This window comes from Drosophila miranda, chromosome 4 (assembly GCF_003369915.1).
Source record: "Drosophila miranda strain MSH22 chromosome 4, D.miranda_PacBio2.1, whole genome shotgun sequence".
Lineage (NCBI taxonomy): Eukaryota > Metazoa > Arthropoda > Insecta > Diptera > Drosophilidae > Drosophila > Drosophila miranda.
In genome coordinates, this window is record NC_046677.1 from 11,138,481 (window position 1) to 11,160,383 (window position 21,903).

At 40.9% G+C, this 21,903-nt stretch overlaps 1 protein-coding gene across 1 annotated transcript in view; it reads right to left on the bottom strand.

Moving 5' to 3' along the window:
- Nucleotides 1-537: 537 nt before the first annotated feature.
- The window catches only part of LOC108163316 (neuroguidin), a 57,068-nt gene continuing 35,702 nt past the window's right edge, over nt 538-21,903 (bottom strand). The window contains exons 2-4 of the mRNA XM_017298540.2: nt 1,197-1,876; nt 948-1,135; nt 538-892 (exon numbers count right to left, since the gene is read on the bottom strand). Of these exons, the coding sequence (XP_017154029.1) occupies nt 753-892; nt 948-1,135; nt 1,197-1,876 (1,008 nt within the window). The 3' untranslated portion in view covers nt 538-752. The remainder of the gene's footprint in view (nt 893-947; nt 1,136-1,196; nt 1,877-21,903) is intronic.

Below are 21,903 nucleotides of genomic sequence, written 5' to 3' on the forward strand. Positions count from 1 at the left end.
GAATTTCTTTTCTTTTTACAATATTTTTGTCTTGTCTGCATTTTTGAATTTTGTGGTTTCAATTTCTATTTCAACTTAAGTGATTTTTCCGGAAAAACTAAAGCTTCTGCCGAAAGATTTCTTTTGCCCAAAAGTTGTTTAATTTGTATTTTGGTTTGACTCCTAAAAACAACGAAATATGTTTTGGTTATCCTTTAAGATTAATTTTGCTGTGCCTTAAGTGTTAAATTTTTAATTTGGAAATTTTATTTTTCGTTTTTTTTTTTGTAATATATTACTAGACAAAGTTTTTAATTTGGAATTTTGTTTTTTTTTTGTTTAAAATTTTCTTAATTTAGTTTTTGTTTGCATAATGTTTTTTAATTTTAATAATTGAAACTTAAATGTTTAATTTTGTGGCCTAAATTTGTATGCAGTTTACAATGCGCCTTTTTGTGTATATTATTTTATATTTTATTTGGAATATATTTTATGTTTACGTATCTTAAAAAAAAAACTATTAAAAATAAATAAAGAAAAACACAGTTTTGGGTTTGTGGAAAAATATAAGAAAACTTTAATGGAAATTTGATTATAAAAAACGTAACATTATCCAATGAAAATATCAACTGAGGTTCTCTAATGAAAAACTATATGAAAAACGGAGTTTAACTAAAGCAAAAACTTAATGGAAGATCTCAAGTAATCGAAGAAAACTCTCGAGTGTTTAAAAATGTTTAAAAACTATAATTGTGTTCTCAGAATCTTTCCGATTAATTAAACTTTCGCTTTTTTCCACTGCCCTTCTTCTTTCCCTTGCCTCGGGACTTGGCCAATTTGCGCTTTTTGCTGCCATCTCCTCGCAGCGCCGATTCCCGACTGATTTCACCCAGAATTTCGTCGCCCAGTGTGCCTGTAAAGTACATTGATTAGGATTTAGCTCTATAAAGGGTATCTTAAGTGCTTACCCAACGTGGTGAGCTTCCTCTGGCGATGCTTCTCTGCTTTGGTCACTGGCAGACGCATCAGATAGGTCTCCTCGTACTCCTGCTTCTCCTTCTGTGCATTGGAGAGGATCTGTTGGGCCCTTGAGCCCGAAGATATCTCTGTTGGGGCGTCCAAATATTCCTCTTTGAGGTCTTGCAGCATGGAGGAGCTAGAGGAGAAAGTAATAATGATGAATGGAAGCTCGGAAAATTGTTGTTTTGGATACTCACGTGATGGCCCTCTTCTTGGCCCTGTCCAAGGCCTTCTTCTCCTTATCGGCATCCTTTTCATCGCCATCGTAGTACACGGGTTTGATGCGTGGCGGCACATAGACTCCCGATTTTCCTGCTGTTGCTGCCTTTCGTGGCTTTTTCGCTGCACCTGCTCCTGCCTCGTCCTCTTCATCCTCGTCTTCATCGCTGTCGCTGCCTTCCTGCGCATCATCGTCCTCATCCTCGTCGTCATTGTCTGCCCCAGCAGCACTGCTCATCATCTCATCCGGATTCGGTTTGTACAGTATCGGATCTGTACTGCTCGACACTCCCGTGGTGGCCGTCTTGACCAGCTTGTCGATCTGGTAGCGCAACTTGTGATCGATGGGTCGGATCTTCTCCAGCACCGTGCGTATCTCAATGAGCCGCTCGATCGAGGGATCACCCTCGATGGTCTCGCCGGAGCACTTGCGCAGCACCACGTATGTCAGATTGATCAAGTAGTCCAACAGCATGTGATATTTCACCTCCAGGAAACTCAATCCGTACTCTGTAGTCAGCTCTCCGCGCTTCACTCGCTGCAGCATGCCCTCCACGAGGTCTGTGACCTGTTTCACATTGCTGTTCATCTCTCCCAGCAGCTGGATGGCCTGCGGTATGTCCTGTTGGCCCTGAACCTCACAATCGTAATCCAATGCCTGAATAGGTTGTAAAAAAAAAAAAACACAAAAATGTATAATCCTAGCGATTCAACTTAACAAAAAAGAATTTAATGGTGACATTTTTAAAAATAAATTTGATTTTAAGTCCATTTAATATTCAGTAATTGATGGAAAGTTTATGGAAAAAAGGAAGCCTATTTATTTCTTTATCTTATTCTTATTATAATTTATTATTTTATTCTTTCTAAGAGTGAAAATTCTGCTCTTAAAGTTGGATTAATTGATGATGATAATCTTTACTTTGATTCAATTACGAAGTGCTTGAATATCTTAAGTGAAAGATGATCATTAGAACATTCTCTTTAATGTAAAATGTCTCCCTGGTGCCCTATAAGTGTCTAATCAAAAGATTATAGCCTTGAACAGACGAATATTACTTGATATCTAGTACTCTTGCGAGTAAAAGGTTATACCGTACTATATTCGTGCATGTAAGAGTCTAAAAGAGGGATCTCTTTATGGCGTTTACTTCCACCATTATCTGCCATGCCGATCGATCATAGGAACGATCGATATGCCGGATCTATAGATCTGTATGTGGCCATCTCTCTGATGATAACTCCATCGGAAAGCACTTTCCTCTGCAGCACCTCCTCTGTGGCACCCTTCACCATTACACACACCATATTTCACGTCATTTTGCAAATATTCCACTGCCACTTATCCCCCACCCTACCCGCTGGACGTTGTGTGTCGTTCGTGCAACTCATTTGCATATTTTATTGGTTGGCATTTAATTATTCGCAATTTTACAACATTTTTGGCCACAGACACACAGCCTCCTCTTCACTCCGCACTCCACAGTCCACTGGAGTCCCCAGCCCTTTCCCCAATGGGGCTGCTGCTGCTGCTGGCTGCTCTTTGACCGATGCGGCGGCTTATGGTGCATTTATTTTCAATTAATATTAATAAAGCAGTTCGCATATGGCACTACGGATAGGAAAGGGTGCGTTGGGTGCAGTGGGGTTTTCGTATATTTTAGAGATTAACTGCAAAATGGCATGGATCGGCATTTTATTTCGCGTTTTTTTCAAATTTCGTTTGTTTTTGTCATTTGTGGTCTGTGAATTTTCGACGTCTGCAATTCACAAAGCAATTTACCAAATAATTATTTAGATAACGAAAATTGCTCATCGAGTGGCAGGTTGCAGGACACACAGGGATATGCAACCCGCAGATTTTATGGCACTTTCTGTCACTGGCAAAATTTGCATATTATTATTGGCAAATTATTTTAATTGCATTTTGTGGCCAGGCTTTATGCTAAAACAAAGTGGAATTCCACTCGTAATGTGGCTAAATCTGCGGGATGGGGGAAAGCCTAGTAACCAATATGTTAAACAATGCAATTTCATATTGCATTACGGCTACTATTTGCGGGTACAGTTGATACAAAAGGTAGTTCGCTGGTGGCGCGAACAAACAACGTGTCTATTCTGAGGGTGAGGTGTGGCACATGAGAGGCTGCTGCATTGTCTATGGGGTACAGTTAATTCAAAAGGTTTCGATGGGGAGATTACGTTTGAAAGCCTTTTGGGAGGGCTTTCATTGAGGCGAGAGGTTGCTGGAGCGTCATTTTCATAGCTTATTGTTCATGCTTTGTTTCAAAAGGGTTTAAGTGCAGAGAAAAGGAGTAACGAGTAACCAAAACGATTAAATGAGTAGCGAGTAACGATTACGCTATTGTTTCTTTCAGAGATCCTCGACTTTTGGTCAAGTTTTTTCAATAGATGTTGATATAAGAGTGAAATAAATAATTTTAAGTTAAAGGTTGCATCTCTAAATTTAAAAAAATCTAAATATATGTCCTCTACATTAAAAAAAATTTGTAGCCAGTAAAAATAAATTATAACACACATTTTTTGTCTGAAATAATTTTTTATTTCGTTTTTTGCGTAATTGTAAAGAAAACTTCCATATTTTCTTCATAAGCACGTGTACTATTCATCATTTTTGAGCCCCTTCCATTGAAACATCTTCTTTTATGTGAAATTAAAGAATTGCTAGAATTTCTCTTTTGCTCTCTTTATATTGAAACCGCATTCTAAATACGAAAGCCTCCCCCATCCCCACCTAAAAGCCATCATGCCATAAACCACAAAAATTCGATTCTCTTTTTGCAATTTGCTGAAACAAAAAAAAAAAACACAAACATTTTCGAAAGCGTTATAAGCCGAGGCCTAGCAATATGAACGCGATTACTGAACGCCTCTTCTGACACACCCCCCACGCAACGCACCGCAACGCAGCACTTGACTCTCTCTATAGGAAAAACTACCATCAGGCGTCGAAAATAGTCACCCCCTCTACGCCCGATTGCCAAACAAAGCGTTAAATAAAACGCGGGCCATATTTTAGCCAAAAGCAACAGCCAATTGCAGAAATGCAGCGCAGCGCCGACTAAACAAGAACCCCACAAATAACCCCCAATGAGATGGGCATAACGAGGCTGCCATTATAAACTGACGCCCCATAACACAGTGCTATAACAACTCTAAACAGTCGAGCCCAGAGCTTTTGTATATACTAGGCCCGGGCCAAAAGCAATTACAACAAAATGGCAAACTATGGCCCCCCCTCCACGCCCTATTCCCCATAATCCTCCCAGTATTCGCACTTCTACGGGTATATCCTCCTATCTCTGGCATTATCTCTACCGCTCTTTCGGACCCCACGTCGTATCGTGTGTGCCGAAATGATTTAAAATTCGACGACCATTTTGTGTGTAATTTTCGAAATTCAGCAAAAACAACAATGAAACGGAGGAGGAGGCTTAGGTCTTAGAGAGTGGAAGATGCAGATACTCTTTGGAGAGACATGTTTTTCGATTTTCATTCATTTGTGTCGGAAATGGAATGAAAAATGTGAACTAAAGGATTTTATCTGCAGGAAATGCAGGTATTTGTTGCAAGACCTATCTTTTCTAAGATATCTGTATGATATGGTAATCAGATCATAAGGGTTTGCAACTGAAGGAAGGAACTGTGGAACATTTTAGCCATGGAATTGTAGAAAAAGGTTTGAATAATATAGAAACATGACTTCCTCGAGTCCCCTATTGATGCCGATCATGAAAATACGAATAATATCATCGCTGGAATCCAAATTCGTTAATTTTCTTCATCAGAAACACATTTTAAACCGATTATATCGACCTATCTGAACTTTTTATAGATTTTATAGACAGAGCCTCAAAGATCTCCTCCAGCGCATAACACCCTCTCCTTTAAAGGGTATTAAAAACCGCTCTTCTCTCGCTGTTGCAACACAATTTTGTTGTTGTTGTTGTTCCTGCTGCTGCTGCTGCAATGTTGTCGCTGTTTTGCATTAACCGTTATTTAGCAATGGATTTTATGTGCAACATGCAACGGCTACAACAACGGAATGGGAAATTTCGCCTGTAAGTAGGCAATGCGAAAATGCAATTGAATACATTCATGGGTGTGTGAATCGATGGCATGGAGTGGGCCACGAATGGCGGTAAACGGCAGTGGCTGTGGCAGCATAGCCCTGGGGGCATGTATGTACATACTATATGTACTCGTACCATATGCCGTGTGTACGGCCCGGGCCACGTACTCCGCCCTCTTCGCCCTCGCACACGGCCATCTCTTTCGTCCCGAACCTAATGTTTTTTGTTGCACTTTTTGGCCCATGTGCATCATGAATAAAATATGAAATGCAATTTCTGTTGCAGCGGCAGCGGCACCCGCCGAAAAAAAAACGAGGAAAGACCCTCACCCAGGCACCGCAATCGCGGAATTTAATGACAACATTTTTGATGCCGTCTGGATGCTCCACCCCGCCCACACGGATCCCTCTCCCCCCTCACAGTCCCCTCCATTCCGCTGCTGTGGTTTTCCGCTGTGTCTCGTCTGAAATTATCATTGGGCAGCATTTTTGGTTTCCAATTTATATTTATATTATTTTATGCATTAATGTCATAAATAAAAGGGTGCTCAAGAGTGGCTGTGTGTGTTGCGGAGGGGCGCTGTGTGCCTGTGTGCGTGCTGGGAGGGGCTCTGCGATAATTGCGCAAATCCATTGCATATTTATGGGCTGATTTTTAATTGGCATTTTCACATTTCGCATTTCGTATATAACATTTGACAGACGATGCTATAAATAGAGATTTTTTCAGAGATGCTGGAGGGACTATAATTAGTAGAGGGAGGACTATTGTTAGTAGGGGTAGTGGAGAAAGGAAGAAGTAGGGGCGAAAGTCTAGAGGAAAGAATTTAAGCAGCGGATTGAGAATATTATGTATTGAAATAATCATTTCCATGATGCTATCCATTGATTTAAGGCAGAAAACAGCTGCAAAATACAACAGAAATATGAAGTTTTTGGTCAGAAAGCATTTAATGCCTTAAAACGTTACGAAATCCAATAAACCATCAACCTTTAACCTATTAGAGTCCTCATTAACACTAACAGAATGATTAAGAATGTTTATTTTTGTTGTAAGAGATCATTCAGTATTCCAGTCCCGCATTCCTTGAGGCCTAACATCAAATCATCAGGGAAATGAAGCATTTAACATCTCAAAAGATACTTAACCCACTCTCAAGACACTCTTCTACTACTTTTCACCTGTACATCCAAAAGTAAAGAACTTTCAGGTTTAAAATACTTACAAATTGTAGAATTTTTGCAAAATGTTTGATTCAGTGCTAATTTGAAGACAAATTCTAGAATGTTTCATTTGATATTGTTCAAAATTCCAAGTAACCAAGCTGCAAATGTCTTTCTATTTGTAGATGCCTGACCTTTCAAGCCTTCAACCCTTGTTATACCTCAGATCTACTTAAACTAATTACTATCCTACCCCACAACGTTCCCTGCACCCACACACACCCATCAGAGCACCTGAGAGTCAAGCCATTCTGACAGATACCGAGATACAAAATCACTCTGAAACACTTTGAACCATTTCCCCTTCACGCACACAGAGAGAGGGGGAGCGAGACAGCGACCACACAGAGAGACCGAGCGAATCACTTGTTTCAATTATAAAACTACAAATTGAGGGATGTACCGCCCACTGCCGCCCCCTGGCAGGTCTGTCGTGCGAGTGGGAAGGCGTACGCGGACGACGCCTATTAGAAATCGATTGACATAACTCAAAAATTGTGCAAATTAACGTTAAACCAGCCGACCAGCGACAATACGGGGCGGACAGTCTCGCACACTAGATGTGGGTGCCGTGCCCCCTGTAAATAACGGGGCAACATTTTCGTGGCAAGAGTGCTGGAAATATGACCAGGCCGTGAAGGAGTTTTCGGCGACAACGACTATGTTTGGCGGCTGCCTGATGATATACGCGCCCGGGCTGGCGCACACACTAGAAACCGCGGTGAACAGAACCCCCCTCCGTCCTGCCCCCACCGCCCGCTAGTTGTATGGCTAAAATTCCACTCATTCCAGCAAAAAAAGAATATAGAGAGAGCGGGGACATCAAAATTTATGCAACGTTTCGTGGTACGTGTCGCTGTCTTTGTTGCAGTTGTTGGAGTTGTTGCTGTTGCCGCATGCTGTCTTTGCATTGCCAATAACCGAAATATTGATTAGAGTTTATGGCCAGATAGCGCCGGATAGAGCGAGAGAGAGCGATAGAGTGTGTGGAGCTTTAGAAGCTGGTATCCTGGTGGGTATTTTTTGGATATTTCTGGGTATTTCTGGGCCTTCCAGCCACTCGCTAATAAAATGAAACCACAGCAAAAACGAGCATCGGAAAAAGGGGTGTTCTGGGGTACGTTTTCGAGGACGGATAGTGGGAAAAACTCCTTTTTGGGTGTTCTTTCAATTGGAATGCCACGCGAAAAAGTTTGAAGTAAAGAAAGATTAATAATTAACCACAGATTTAATCAGTTTGAAGTAATTTCTATGATCTGTAGATAATATTCTTCACGCAGGATTAATTAGAAATAAAAATTGTTTATTTTTGAGGAAATTTAAGCAAAAATTAGTGGGATATTCTGTGAATTTCTTGAGATTTTATTAATTTTATCTGCTAAAAGCTATTTTTATTGTGGAATTTTAATAATTACCACCACATTCTACCTTCAAATAATGTAAAAATAAATGAGAACTAAAGTTGCAGATACAAAGCGTCGTTTTCTAAATGAAACACCTTCACAAATTTTCTGTGATTATAATTTTATTGCATTTTTCGGACTTGCTTTGAAATGGTATTCAGATTGTAGATGCTTTTAAAAGAGGTTTATTTCTTTAAGCCCTTCAAATCCTCATCGAATTTCAAAGCGAAATGGCACACCGGAACAGCACCTGTTTTCCTGATGGAACACACCACAGAGACCCCTACCAAAAATGTTGCATGCTGACAAAAATGGTTGACATTTGACGCTGTTTATGTCATTTTATTTGTTGTTGTTAGCGATTTTGTTGGGGATCCGCGGGTTACGAATGGAAAACGAGGGAGGATTGGATTGGTTTTTGGGTTTAGGACTGAGAATGGGGGGCTCTCGGGTTTCAACACAAACGGAAATGAAACTTTTGCGGTGCGCGCAATGCAAATGCGACAGAGACACTTTTCACCATTTTCCCCTGCCCAAATACATATGTATGTATTTATATACGAATGCACATGGCATTGCCATGCGGCAGCAGATAGGTGTAGTACATAATGTACGGTACACACTCCCCCATAAATAATTGCATATTTTATACTGCAGTGAACACCGAACAAATATCGCCATTTGCCGCCTCAATTGGCATTTTGGCGATTTTCGATTTTCATTGCTTTATTTATACTCCCCCCCCCCCACCACCCAATTTCCGTACATTTTCCATTTATGCATTTCCCGTTTCCAAATAGAACGATTCAGCAAATCCATTATTTATTTAAATAATTGGCTAACCGAAATATAAAAAATAAATTAAATATAAAATGCCAAAAATTGCCAGACCTACGGGTGGGTGGTAATCGATTGGGTGGAGGGTTTGGAGGGTGTGGGTTTCCGAGGGGGCAGACTAATTGGATTGGTGGCAACAATGTTGCCGCGACTCTTGGGATGGGGCACCATATGAATGGCAAGCGAGCTGGGGAGGATTCATTGATTCATTGTTTGAGGGTTTGAAAAGAGGAAAGGGGAAGGGAAATTATGTTTAAAAACTAAAGAAAAATTAAGGAAATTTCTCTGAAATTTAAATAAAATGCAGGAAATATTAAAGAAATTTATAGGAATCTAGAAGGTCGCTAAACCACAACTATTATAAAGAAAATTTGGTTCTTTTGGTGTTTTCTATATATTTTCTATATATTTTGATGATTTTTCCTAACAAAACACAGTTCTCTTCCTCAATAAATCCACATTTTCTTCATCACCGAAAGAAAAAAGGCTGAGACTGTTTTAAAACCGTTTTCTAATACTTAAAAACCATCAAAGCTTCCCAAATGAATCTCTGCTTTAGGGCTCTATTCATTAAATAACTACTGCAGACTGTGACCCCCTTCAAAGACTACTCTATGGATGCATGATTTATGCTTTTCTTTGGTCTATTCCGCGGATGCCGTCCAATTAAATGAAAACCCTGACATTATACCCTGGGCTCTGCGCGGCCCCATCCATATTTTATGCCACAAAAAGATGCAAACAACAGAATAACAAGGCAGACGACATGATGTACAGAGCAAACACAGAAAAACGCAGTACAATTTTCGAAGTAGAGCTCGTAGAAAAAATCAGGACAAAGCAAAATTGTCGTAGAATACAGGAATGATAGCCAGAATCCACCGCTAGAACACAGCAATGATGGCCAGGGAGGCTGGACCCAAAGACAGACAGAAGTCAAACAGAGGTATTTTTTCCGAAAAGTACTTATCAAGAGGAGAAAGTGGGTGAATGGTGGACGGGGCGGAGGAGGGCCAGCAGAAGCATTCACACGTTGCTTATACGACGCGTGGTCAGCGGTGGAAATTTATTTGTACTCTTTTTTCTCCCCTCCCCCCGAGGTGGCCACATAAACAGGCAACAAAGTGTCACACCCCCCTCTAACAGAAGGACCTTCCCTCACTCTCTCCCTCTCCCTCTATCTCTTGGACGGACACGCACCCATTTTCGTAGGCGTCAATGGACAAATGTCGCTTTTGGAAAAGCAATTTCCATTGCAAAAGCCCCAGACCAGGCGCCACCCAGGGTCGTGTCGTAAACAAATGAAAAGAGCAAACGAAGGGCACAGCCCTGCCACTTGTACAGCGCGAAAAAACTGAAGGATTTTTTGTGCCGCTCTCTGTTTGGTGATAATTTCATAAATAAATCTAATAAAAAACGGACATGTGTATATTTTTTGGGGGAAATTTAAACAGGGGAGGGGAATATATTTGGGTGGAAAAGTAAATTGAAATTGTTTTTATTGGATTGTTGGTTGTTTTTTTTTTTATTAATTGCATTTATTTCAATTAGAAAATGTCAATATTATATAATAATATTAGCATTAAAAAAATAAACATATACAAATTTTTTGTATGAAAAAATCCTTTAAAGAAATTGGTTTACATTAAGGCTCTTCTATGAGGGTTGTATTGAAAAATTTGATATATTTTATTCTGAAAGCATCATGATTTCTTAAAACTACTAAATTCCCAAATACTCTGCTGCTCTGTGGAAGCCTTTCTTAGATACAAAGAAATAAATATGGAACATAATTCGACCATAGAGTGTTGAGAAATTCATTAAAGAGATATTTTAGATTCCGTTTGCAAAAATTCCATCTCCAAAGGAAATAAAAATTCATTGGTTTAAAGAGAAAAACATTCGAAAAAGTGCAGGGATTAGGGATTGTATATGTAGATCCCCTACAGATTACTCTCTATATGTAATACCAAAAACCTTTATCTAGTTTTGCATTTTTTCTCCTCCCTCTTTTTCTCGCCCGCCTCCACATGGAGACCCCCATTCCTCTCGTGTCGTTGGACATTTGCATCATTCTATAGACAGGTTTTCCATCTGTATTGGAATATTCTATTTCGCTGTTATATCTACCAATCCATCTAACCCCCCTAACACGGACACCCCCCACCCTCCCTCCCTGGCGAGCACATATTCCATATTCCATCTCACACTCGGGCGGCGGCTGCTGCCGCTGTCCGTTATTATTTAAAAAATGCAAATATCGAATGCACACAAACAAACAAACAGACGCCGAGTCATATGTAGAGAACCCCCGCCCCTACCCCCACCCTTTGGACACGACCCTAACAACAAAAAAACGAAGGAACGACATTGCTATGAAATATTGCCAATCAGAAATGAAACCGAAAATAAATCGATTGTTTCAACAAAAACGCACATATACTCGTAGCGGAGAGGCAGATGGAAAACAACAAATACAGCAATGAAAACAACATCAACAACACGAAGGAATCATAGTTTTGATAGTCGAATTACAAGATACCCTGGAGAACCGATAGGTATAAGGGGATATGTTCCACGAATTGTGATCTATATTTTGACTGAATTTCTAGGATCTATAGATCTCTGATTGAATATCCATATTTATCCAACTGTGATCACATTTTTCATTGGCTTCCGATCTCTAGATCCCAGCTTGTTCAATACTTTGCAGCTCTTGAAAGATGAAAGAATTCTTTTAAATATCTTCAAGTTTTTCTAGCTATAATTTCTAGTTTTCAAAGATCTCTTGTTTTAGAAAGCTTTCTCCTTAAAACATCATACGTAACATAATACCCAGCCTTGTTTTTTAAAGGGTACACAACATACAGAACCAACAACAGAGACTTCTCTCTCGTCTCCTGGCAAATGACAGAGCCAGCAACATGCCGGCTGTCTCTCTTCCTTCACTGCCACTTATACACGTACCCCCCAATCCATCCAGGGCTTCGGTCAAAATTCTGCGTTTCGCGAAAATCAAAAAAAAAAGAAGGCAGAGAAGAGGGGAGCCAGGGAAAAGTGGGAGATTGAGGGCGAACGAATAGTGGGAGTTTTTGGTGTAGAGAAAAGTGGGAGTTTTTGGTGCAGGGTTTTGGGTGTTGGGTCGGTCGGCTGAGTGATTGCTGTGCCTGTGTGTGTGTGTGGGTGCAAATTGAAACAGAGTTGAGTCCCGCGACCCCCACGAAAACGGGGTGCTGCCACACCACTCTGCAGCAGCAGCAGCAGCAGCAGCAGCATCAGCATCAGCAGTCTCTGCTCTCTGCCACACTCCTATCCACATCCACATCCACATCCACATCCTGCAGTTATCCACCGGCCATGTGTCGTTTGTTCGTTGGTCGCTTGGCCGGCCGTTCCCTGGGCCTGGTTTCGTGTCGTGTCGCTTTGCCGCTTCTGGCCAAAAGCCTCGCGGGCACAACAAGCGCGTCGAGTGATTGGGTGGCAAGGGGAGGATGGGGGTTCGATGGTGGCTCGCTGCTTCTGATGCTGCTGCACGTTGCATTTCCATGTGTGAGGCATAATTGGACAGCATGGAACGTGGTCCGGGTGCTACACACAGGAGACAGCAGGGCAAAAAGGTAGAGAGAAAGGAGACACATTCAATGGCAGCGCTACGATTCTCCATTTCTCTCTCTCTCTCTCTCTCTCTCTCTCTCTCTCTCTCTCTCTCTCTCTCTCTCTCTCCCTGTGTCCGTCTCTTTCTTGTATGATTTTCCGTCTCTTTTTTCGCATCTCTCTGGCAAAGGCCTTTGCATATTGATGATGATGCTGACCCGTTCTCTGCCTCATCCTCTCTCTCTCTCCCTCTGCTATTCACTGCCTATATCCTCTGTCCCCGTGCTGGGGCTAGTTATTGTTGCATAGGGACACAGGACCATGTCCGAAGGTCCTGCCTTGGTTGTTGGTCTTTAAAAGGCAACGTCCCATGGAATTGGGACAATATGTGATTGAGAATGCCCATACAAATGCCTCTCATACGAACGTAAATTGAGACTCTTCTCTGGCACTAATTAATCACTAAATCAAGTTTAGTTCGAGTGACAGCCAAGACACAGGAGGAGAGAGTGTACAGAGGCCCTAATGTGGTTAAAATTAGTTTCTCTTTTCAAATGGGTTGTTCTTTTTTTACGGAAAGGCAAACATTCCAAAGAATGGAAATGAAACTGGAAGCTGGCATCCTTGAATTTAGGGAAAGGTGAAAAAAGCTGTAATCTGGTTTCAAGGTGCTTAAAATTCTTCTCAGGGAGGCACTACTCTGAAAAACGAATGCAAAATACTAGCAAAACTGTTATATAATACTATAATAAACACAACAATACTAAGTACTAGTAAAAATACTAAATAATACCAAAAATACTAAATACTAGTAAAAATACTACAAATACTGAATAATACCGAAAAGTACCAAATATATAAACGATGCAAAAAAATAATTCATACTAAATACTCGAAAAAATAGTAAATATTCCATATAATATTAAAAATACTATATACCAAAAAATACCAAATAATAATAATAATACCAAAAACTATTAATATTGCCAAAAAATATACATAAGGCCAAAAATGTTAAATAATACCGAAAATACTAAATAGTACCAAAAATACTAAATAATAACTGGTACCAACATTACTAAGTAGTATTAAAAATACTAAATAATTAATTAATTAATAATATTAAAATTAAAATATAAAATACTACCACCTAATAAAAATTCAGGTGGAACTATCATGAAACTATTTTACTATGTATTATTGAACAGCAACTATAATGGACCATCCAAAACACTAAACTATGAAGAAGTGGATCTGAAATACACATTGAATAATAGATCCCTATCCTTATGAATTTCGAATAGGAAGATGTTAGTAATAAATAGTGTGGCAGAGAGAACTTCTTAGTTTCCTAGTTTTTATATGGTAAGAATGAAACATCAGATCGATTAGATCTGCTCTAGAATAGCACTTTTAAGCATTTCAATCATACATTTAATGGCTATTTGCTTTCGAATCTATGGAAATTCCTACTAAAAATACTTAAAATAAATGCGCAACAAATAAAATATATTCAAATATTTGCTATAATCGTTAATCTCTTGGTGTTTTTATGCTGTTTGTCCATCAGGTATGTATGTATATTCCCCCAATAAGCCCAATTCTATATGTATTTTGTATATCTCTCTTTCTCGCTCAAAACCATACACAATTTCCAATTACGCGACAGTTTGTCCACTTCCCCCCAGACGTTATCCCCTTTTCTAACAATACTCTCCCGCACGCCCGCACCACCTATCATCCATAGAGGACTCTGTCTAACTCTTTCTCCCGCGATATATCCTGCCTGGAAGGGGAGGGAGGGAGGGAGACCTGTGTTGTTCTTCTGATGTTGTTTTTCGAAGGGGAGGCTCAATAGCAAATTGTATTTAAAATTTATATAAAATTCGCGGATGGCATTTGTTGTGACAATGTCTGTGTGTATGCCTGCTCGAATGGCTGGTACCCCTAGCCCCCTCTCTTCTCTCTGTCGCTCTTCCCTTAACCCTCTGTCGCCGACACACGGGGATTTTGGTTCCTGTACTACAATCAACGTTAAAAATTCGCGCGATTTATGCATGTATGGAGAAGCAGGACAGAACAGGAGGTGTTCTCTCTCTGTGTGTGTGTGTGTGTGTGTGTGTGTGTGTGTGTGTGTGAATGTTTGTTTCCTTTAGCTATGTGTGTGTGTGTGTATGTATTGTATAAATGGCAAAAAGCCTCGTGTGTTGCTCCACTTCCCCATCCCAACTTTCCCATTTCCACTGGTAAAATCACCAAAAACTCGGCGCTTGTTTATTTTATTGGCACGTAAATTTATGTGGAGTTTCACTGTACCCCCTACCCCCCTCTGTTGTCGCATTGTTATAGCGAAAGAGAGAGAGCAAAGGTTTTATATATAAACATACATATATATTGTATGGAATGGTATGGTATGTACACAATTGTGTGTTTTGGTGTATTTTATAAATAATTTTTGTTCGACGTTTGCAAAAATATGGACACACCCAATGGAAAAATCAACGCGAATATATATATATTCCCCTCTATATATATGTACATATAGTGGGGGGTTATGTTGGGTGTGTTCTGTGGGAGTTGGGGCTCTACGAGTCAGGTGGACGCGCGGCACTTCATTTGCGCTAAAACATATACAAACAGCCATACGATTGCACGAAATATAGATAGTTTTTTTCCGCAAAAGCTTTTCGGTATTTTTACAATCAACCCTGTTGTTGGTTTTGAGTTTTGTTTGCAATATGAATATGAATTAAGGGAATAACAGTTACGAAAGTACTAGAAAAATTGATTAAAAATTGTATACTAGATTTGTGTAGAACAAACAGAAGAGATGTGTACTCAAAGTCAACAGAAATATTGGAGTACCATACACTTTTTACGATGTATTTCTAATAGTAGAACTGGAAATAAGATTTAAGATGGTCTTTCATACATGTGAAGATGGGCAGCACTGGCATTTGCTTCAACAGTGCTGCCCATCCACCTTAATTTACACCGATAGACAATAGAGTTGATATCGATATACAGTTTAAGACACAGAAAGAAACTATTTACTCATTCATACATTCATACTCACACAAACTTATAGTAAATAGATAAAAATAAATAAATACCCAAAGAAACAACCAAAATTTCCATTAAAACCCAGAGGATATGGCCCTCTCCTAGATAGCTTTGATGGATTCAAATGAATATCAACATCAAACCTCTAATTAAATAGCCACTCAAACCCTCTGATCTTCCATTCAAAAAACACAATTAACGCAATTACCTAGACGCTATCCAGCGCTTAACCTTCTTAACAGCAGGACCATCCCATCCAGCCATTTGTGGCAGACAAAACCCCCAGGATTCTCCCTAGCAATGAAATCCCCGCCAAAATCCACTCACGCATCAAAACCGTTCGTCCGAGCTCCCCCAAAAGACTCGTTTATGAAGTGAAAGAACCAGCGCCAAATCCCAAACAGTCCCACGAAAAGTATGCGTCTAATCTATTAAAAAACCCGCACAGAAAAATGGTACAAAAAGGGATATGAGGGATAAGGAAGGGCAGATAGACAGATAGACAGGGAAATGCCAACTTAGTTTCGAGTGATGAATGAACGAATGAAATGTGAACAGAACAGAAGAGACGAGCAGAGAAGAGAGTGGGGAATGCATTTTCCACATTTCCACAGCTTGACAACCGCAAATCGTACGAATAGTCCAGGGGGATGGGGGACGGGGGCCACGCGGAAAGAATGAAGCGACCAAACGATGCGAGTCCCAGATATAAATTTCATAAATTAAATAGACATCCTTCGCATGTATGGAAGCATATTACCGTAAAATTGCCGGCAACCCTTCCAAATAAATACAAAAAAAAAAAACACCAAAAAAATAATAGAATATAAATATATATCAACACACAGGAAAAAAAGAAAGAGTACCCCCGAAACAGAAAACAGAAAATCTCATTACAATTTCAACGCGATCAGACAAAAGCAGCAGCAGAATCAGCAGAAGCATCAGGAAAGGAGGAGGAGAGGGAATTATGCCAGGAAGAGCGGTGGGGGGCGGGGGCAGGGAGCAGCGGAAACCCTGATGATGAAATGGATTTTTATCCCAAAACAGGACATGAAGGCAAATGAAAGAGAGTTGGACAGCGAGAGAGAGAGAGAGAGAGAGAGAATTATGGAAAAAAACGAAGCAGGAAAACCCATAACAAAAAACGTCAACAGTTAGGAAACAGAGGAAGGAAGGTTAGACAGTGGGGATACTCATTAATTATGGTAGTAGAGGGTGCGGAGTGGAGAGTTAGAAGAGGATTGCAGAGCTGTATCCTATATATGTGCAATGGGAAATAGGTTTTTGTGATAATTATGTACAAATAAGTATCGATAATTATCGATTAATACCGATTTTCACTGTAAGATGTCGAAATATTGTAAAAAGTGTATGGAACTGATGCTATTATTAACAAATAGACATGATCTATCAGCGGATAGCACTAAACCCTAGATATCATCTCTAACTGCAATATTATGGAATGAGGACTTTAAAAACCTATGAAAACTGATTTTTTAAAATTTGTTAAAAGCCCTTCTGTTATTTGTTTCTTTCTATTTTTCTCTGCCGCTAGCCCAACATACCCACCCTGGGTTATAGGGTACGAAAAAAGAATCACAACATCAGCAAAAGTGGAAGCGAAACCCATTTCTCGCTCCACCACTACGTGCTCCCCCCTGCCCACTCGTCCGATGTCCGTCACATGGGATGCGATAGAAGGATGATGAAGGATGGGTCGTGCGGCGCGTAAAAAATGCAAATCCCAAGTCAAAGCTTAGCACCGTAGCCCGTCCGTGCCCTGCCCTGCCCCCCTGTACGGTGGGGCAACCTGGCAACATACGTGCCCCCTGCCATCAGCCTCCCGTAGCTCCCATCAGTCCCCCCTACCGTTTCTGCCTCGCATGAATACGAGTACGAGTCCCCCCCTCCCTGCCCCACACACACACATTCATATGAGTAATGGGAGGCAACAAAAAATCCCTACGCAGGAATGGAATTTCAAAACGTATGTCCCAGCATAATGCAACAAAATCGGTGGCAGGGTGTGCCACTAGCCCCCCCGCACCCCACCCCACCCCACCCCATAGGTCTGGTCAAGAGAGAGTGAAAGAGCGACAGCAAAAGCAAATTCAATAAAAAATGAAAACGCAGAAAAATAAAACTTTTCTCTCTGTCGCTTGGGGTTTTTTTTTATTGGAAGGAAGAGGCGTCTGTGGGGTCCCATGCTGGCTGCTGGCTGCTGGCTGCTGGCTGCTGGCTGCTGGTTGCATGCCTCTGCTCTGTCTCTCTTCGGATCAATGACGAAAGTGCGTTGAAGTGTAGTGCAAACAATGGCAAAAAGGCATAAGCAAATGGTCCGCGAGATGTTCCACCTCCTGCTGCTCCTCCTCCTGCCCCGGCACGTGCATATGTTGGAAAAGGGAATAGAAAAAAAGAACCCCCACATAGATACGATTCCAATCCCATATCCATTCGTTTGTTTAGAGGGATTTTCAGCAGGAGCAGACGCGAAATATTCACATGAATGCATTTTGCTTTTCGGAATGAGGGTTTTAAAGTGTTTGAATACTTAAATATCACTAGAAATTAATGGGTTTTGTTCGCATAAAGTGAAGAGACTTCAAAAGGGAAGCTCTCTTCAGCGGAAACCATCGTTATTGCCTCTATATCCTTCGGTATTCAATCAAACACCTTTAAAACCTCACCAATCCTTCCATTTCCGATTGAAATCTCTCCCTCACGCTCTCTGCTATCCTTCGCGTTTGACGTCTGCAAAAGGGCGGCAATTGGTTTGGGGCTTTCACCTGTCGCCAGACATTAGATGTCGTCTCATTCCGCCCAAAGGATGTTGTCCCTGCAGCACCTGTCAGTTTTCATTGCCACGAAGCGCTGATTAAAAGACGCTTCCGCAGTTTTCGAAAACAAAAACGCACCACGACGCATATCCCGCCGCAGAGGAAGTTGCGATTCCCTGGAAGGGTCCCAATCCAAACACACACACACACTCACAAATGGCCATTAGCCTTCGCGGTGGAGCTGGAGGACACGACACGGAGCTTCGCGATGGAGTGCAGAGCCCTCATGCCTGAGCATTGGAGAGTGCAGGCCCAAGCAGACTTCGCGATGGAGTACAGGACAAGCAGCTTTCGCGATGGAGTGGAGCCCCAAGCAGCCTTCGCGATGGAGTGGCAGCACAGCCTTCGAGTTGAAGTTCAGGGCAAGCCAAAGGGCCAACTAAACAGACGTCAAAATCATTGCCATTATCCAAAAGGATGGGCTCCTGCACAGGACACGCAAGAGGCAAGGCATGGAGTCCGCAGGACACACACAATCATCCTAGCAAACAATGGAAAAGACGACCGACCACCATAGCCGTCGCGCGCGCCATCGCATAGCCGGCATCCACTTGGCCAAGTGTGGTGGTCAACAGTCCCGCCTTAACCCGTCAGCCACATGCCTGGTCGCGGGCAAAAAAAAATACCAGAAAATAGCAGAGTGGGTGGGGCCAGGGGGGGCATGGGGCTTGGGGCATGGGGCGCCATGGGATGTGGAAAGGCGTCGCCGGTTCAAGCTCAAGTAGCTTGTGTGCCATTCTTTTTTTTTGTTTTGTGACGTTTTTGTTTCGGGGAAACTTTTGCTCTATTTCCGCCATCCTAGCCGTCGCGCTGCCGCTGCTGCTGCTGTCTGGCTGACGTTTTAGCGCGCGGGTCGTTAGCGGTGCGGCAAGGAGGACAAGGATGTCCTGTAAGTGAGGAGCAGGAGCAGGAGGTGGAGTCGCCAATGCGGTTGTCAGTTGCTTTATGAGACGCCTCCGCCGTCACCGTCGCCGCCGTCGCCTGTCGTTCATCCTGTGGGGGTCCCTTTGTGTGTGTCCTGGCATTTTGCATGCAAAGCGAAAATGTTGTCGCTGTTTAATGTCAAACGTTGGCTGTTTTTTTTGGCCAGGTTTCATCACGCCACCAACCAGCAGCAGGACACATTTTCATGCCCATTGCGTGGCAGGAAAGCAGGAAAGCATCTGCTCGATTGTCCCGCTCTCTGTCTTGATGGATTTGTCTGGTCTAAGCCTCAATTGGTGGTCACTTGAAGCTGGTGGGGAAGGAAGTGCTTCAGACAGCAGGAAGATGACAGCAGGCGGCGCTGGCAATTGCATTGAATTGCCCCGAAATGATAGCGAATATAAGCTTCAGATTTGAAGCGGATTAAGTGGTTTTTAATAGAGGTTGCAGAGGTGGGAGAGAAGATATTTTGACAGTACTTTAGGTGGTATTTCTTTTATTTATTTTAGGGATAGTACAGGAATCTTATGGAAAGATATTTCTTAAAAAAAATATATATATATTTTAGGTGTTATAAAAGCTCAGTGGTTTAGGGATAATTCGTACTATTTTTTCCAAAGATTATCCCCGAAATGATAGCGAATATAAGCTTCAGATTTGAAGCGGATTAAGGGGTTATTAATATAGGTTGCAAAGGTGGGAGAGAAGATATTTTGACAGTACTTTAGGTGGTATTTCTTTTATTTATTTTAGGGATAGTACAGGAATCTTATGGAAAGATATTTCTTAAAAAAAATATATATATATTTTAGGTGTTATAAAAGCTCAGTGGTTTAGGGATAATATGTTCTATTTTTTCCAAAGATTATTTATCTAAAAGAGTGTTTTTCCTATACTTTTTAGACAGTATGTCATTCTTCTAAAAATTCTACCCATACATAGCTTTCAAAACGAATTTTCAAGCATATTTCTTGTACATTTTTACCCATCAAAATACATTCTTTCAGTATTTTTTATACTCTATTTTCTATATTCTGTTTTCCAATTTTCTCTTCATTTTTCAATCTATATTTCCATAGATTTCGTTTGAGCTCTGCAGCGGCTGAAATATTTATAACAAATACAAAGAAAAGCACATTGGATATGTTTTTATTTTCGGGTGGACTCTACTATGGATGGTTGGAGTATATCCCTTGTTTTTCTGGTTTATCTGGGAACCAGGCAGCGGGATGCCAGGCAGGATTATGCACGGCCCCCCCAACTTCTGAGAGAGGCCATACAATGGAGGGGGATAGAATGCTGGCGCGAGCAGAGCGGAACAGCGGAACAGAAAATAAAGAATATTCAGAACAAAGAATATTCCTCCACGGTACAAATGACAAGCTCAAATGGCTACAAAAATTTGCTTTTGTTTTGTTTTGCAATCATATTATATTTATGCATTCACAGTGCTTTCACTTGTGTGTGTGTGTGTCTCTATGTTTTTTCTAGATGCTTTTCGCTATTGCCATCTCTCTTTTGGTATGCATTTCCTGTCTTTATATTTTTATAGAGCTTTCGTACTTGGAGCTTTGTACAAATGTTCCCATAAGCGAAGAGACACATTTAATTTTGTTTAAAGCTGTATAATTTGTTGAATTTAGTTGAATATCCAATGGAAATATTCCATTATAATGGAAAATAATAGGACTAGTATTTTTTTAAAGGAATATTGTACTAAAAATCAGCTGTTTTAAATGGAATATTGCTAGTCACACGTGAGGCAGAATTAAAATATTCTGTTCCTGAAAATTTGCTCTCCACAACTCACTTTTCTCTTTTTCTTTCTAGCTATTGAAGCTCCACTTTCACTTTCTCTCCTTCGCTACCTTTCTTATCTTACTAGAATTACTTTCTTTTCCTCTCTTTCTAGGTTTTACTTGCTTACTCACTCTATCCTTTCTCTCGTCTCCAAACCACACACACACACACACACACGTCACCCCCCTGCGTATGCTATGATTTTTATGTCCCTCCCCTCCACTCCTCTTAGATTCTAACAGAAAGATGGACATTTTCTAACCGTTATTCCTCGTGCCTAATGCTCTCGTTTTGGGTTAATCAAGGCTACAGATTTTAATTCTCTATCCACAGATTTTATTATTTTTTTTTTGGGTTTTTATTTCCTTAATGAGAGTGTCGTCGTCGTTTGTTTGCGATTTCATTTGGTTTATTTACTCTCTGGGTATACACCCCCTCCCGTCCTGCCACCTCCCCCTCACACAATTTGCTTGCATATTTTTCGACAACGGGACATTTGGTTCGGGTTCGGATTGGGATTCGGGTTCTGTTGCTGTTTTTTGCTGTGGTGCCGTTAAAATGTTTTAATATGTAAGTAATATGTGCAGATATATCATCCCATATCCCATATCCCATATAGGATATATACGGAGTATGAAGTGGTGGTGCACATATCAACGCCGTGGCCCAACCCCATGGAAAAAAACACAACAAAAAAACTTCAACTTTTATTATTACATTTTTTTTCTGCGGCCACATGCACGAGTGTATGTGTGTGTGTGTGTGTGTGTCTACGCTTGTGTTACGCCCTTTTTTCGGACAGTGCATTTTTAATATAATTTTTACAGCCCCATTCTCCATCTCTCCATATCGTCTCCCCTCTCACTTCCTCTTTCCCACACTGCGCCTTCCATTTCTCCATCCAATT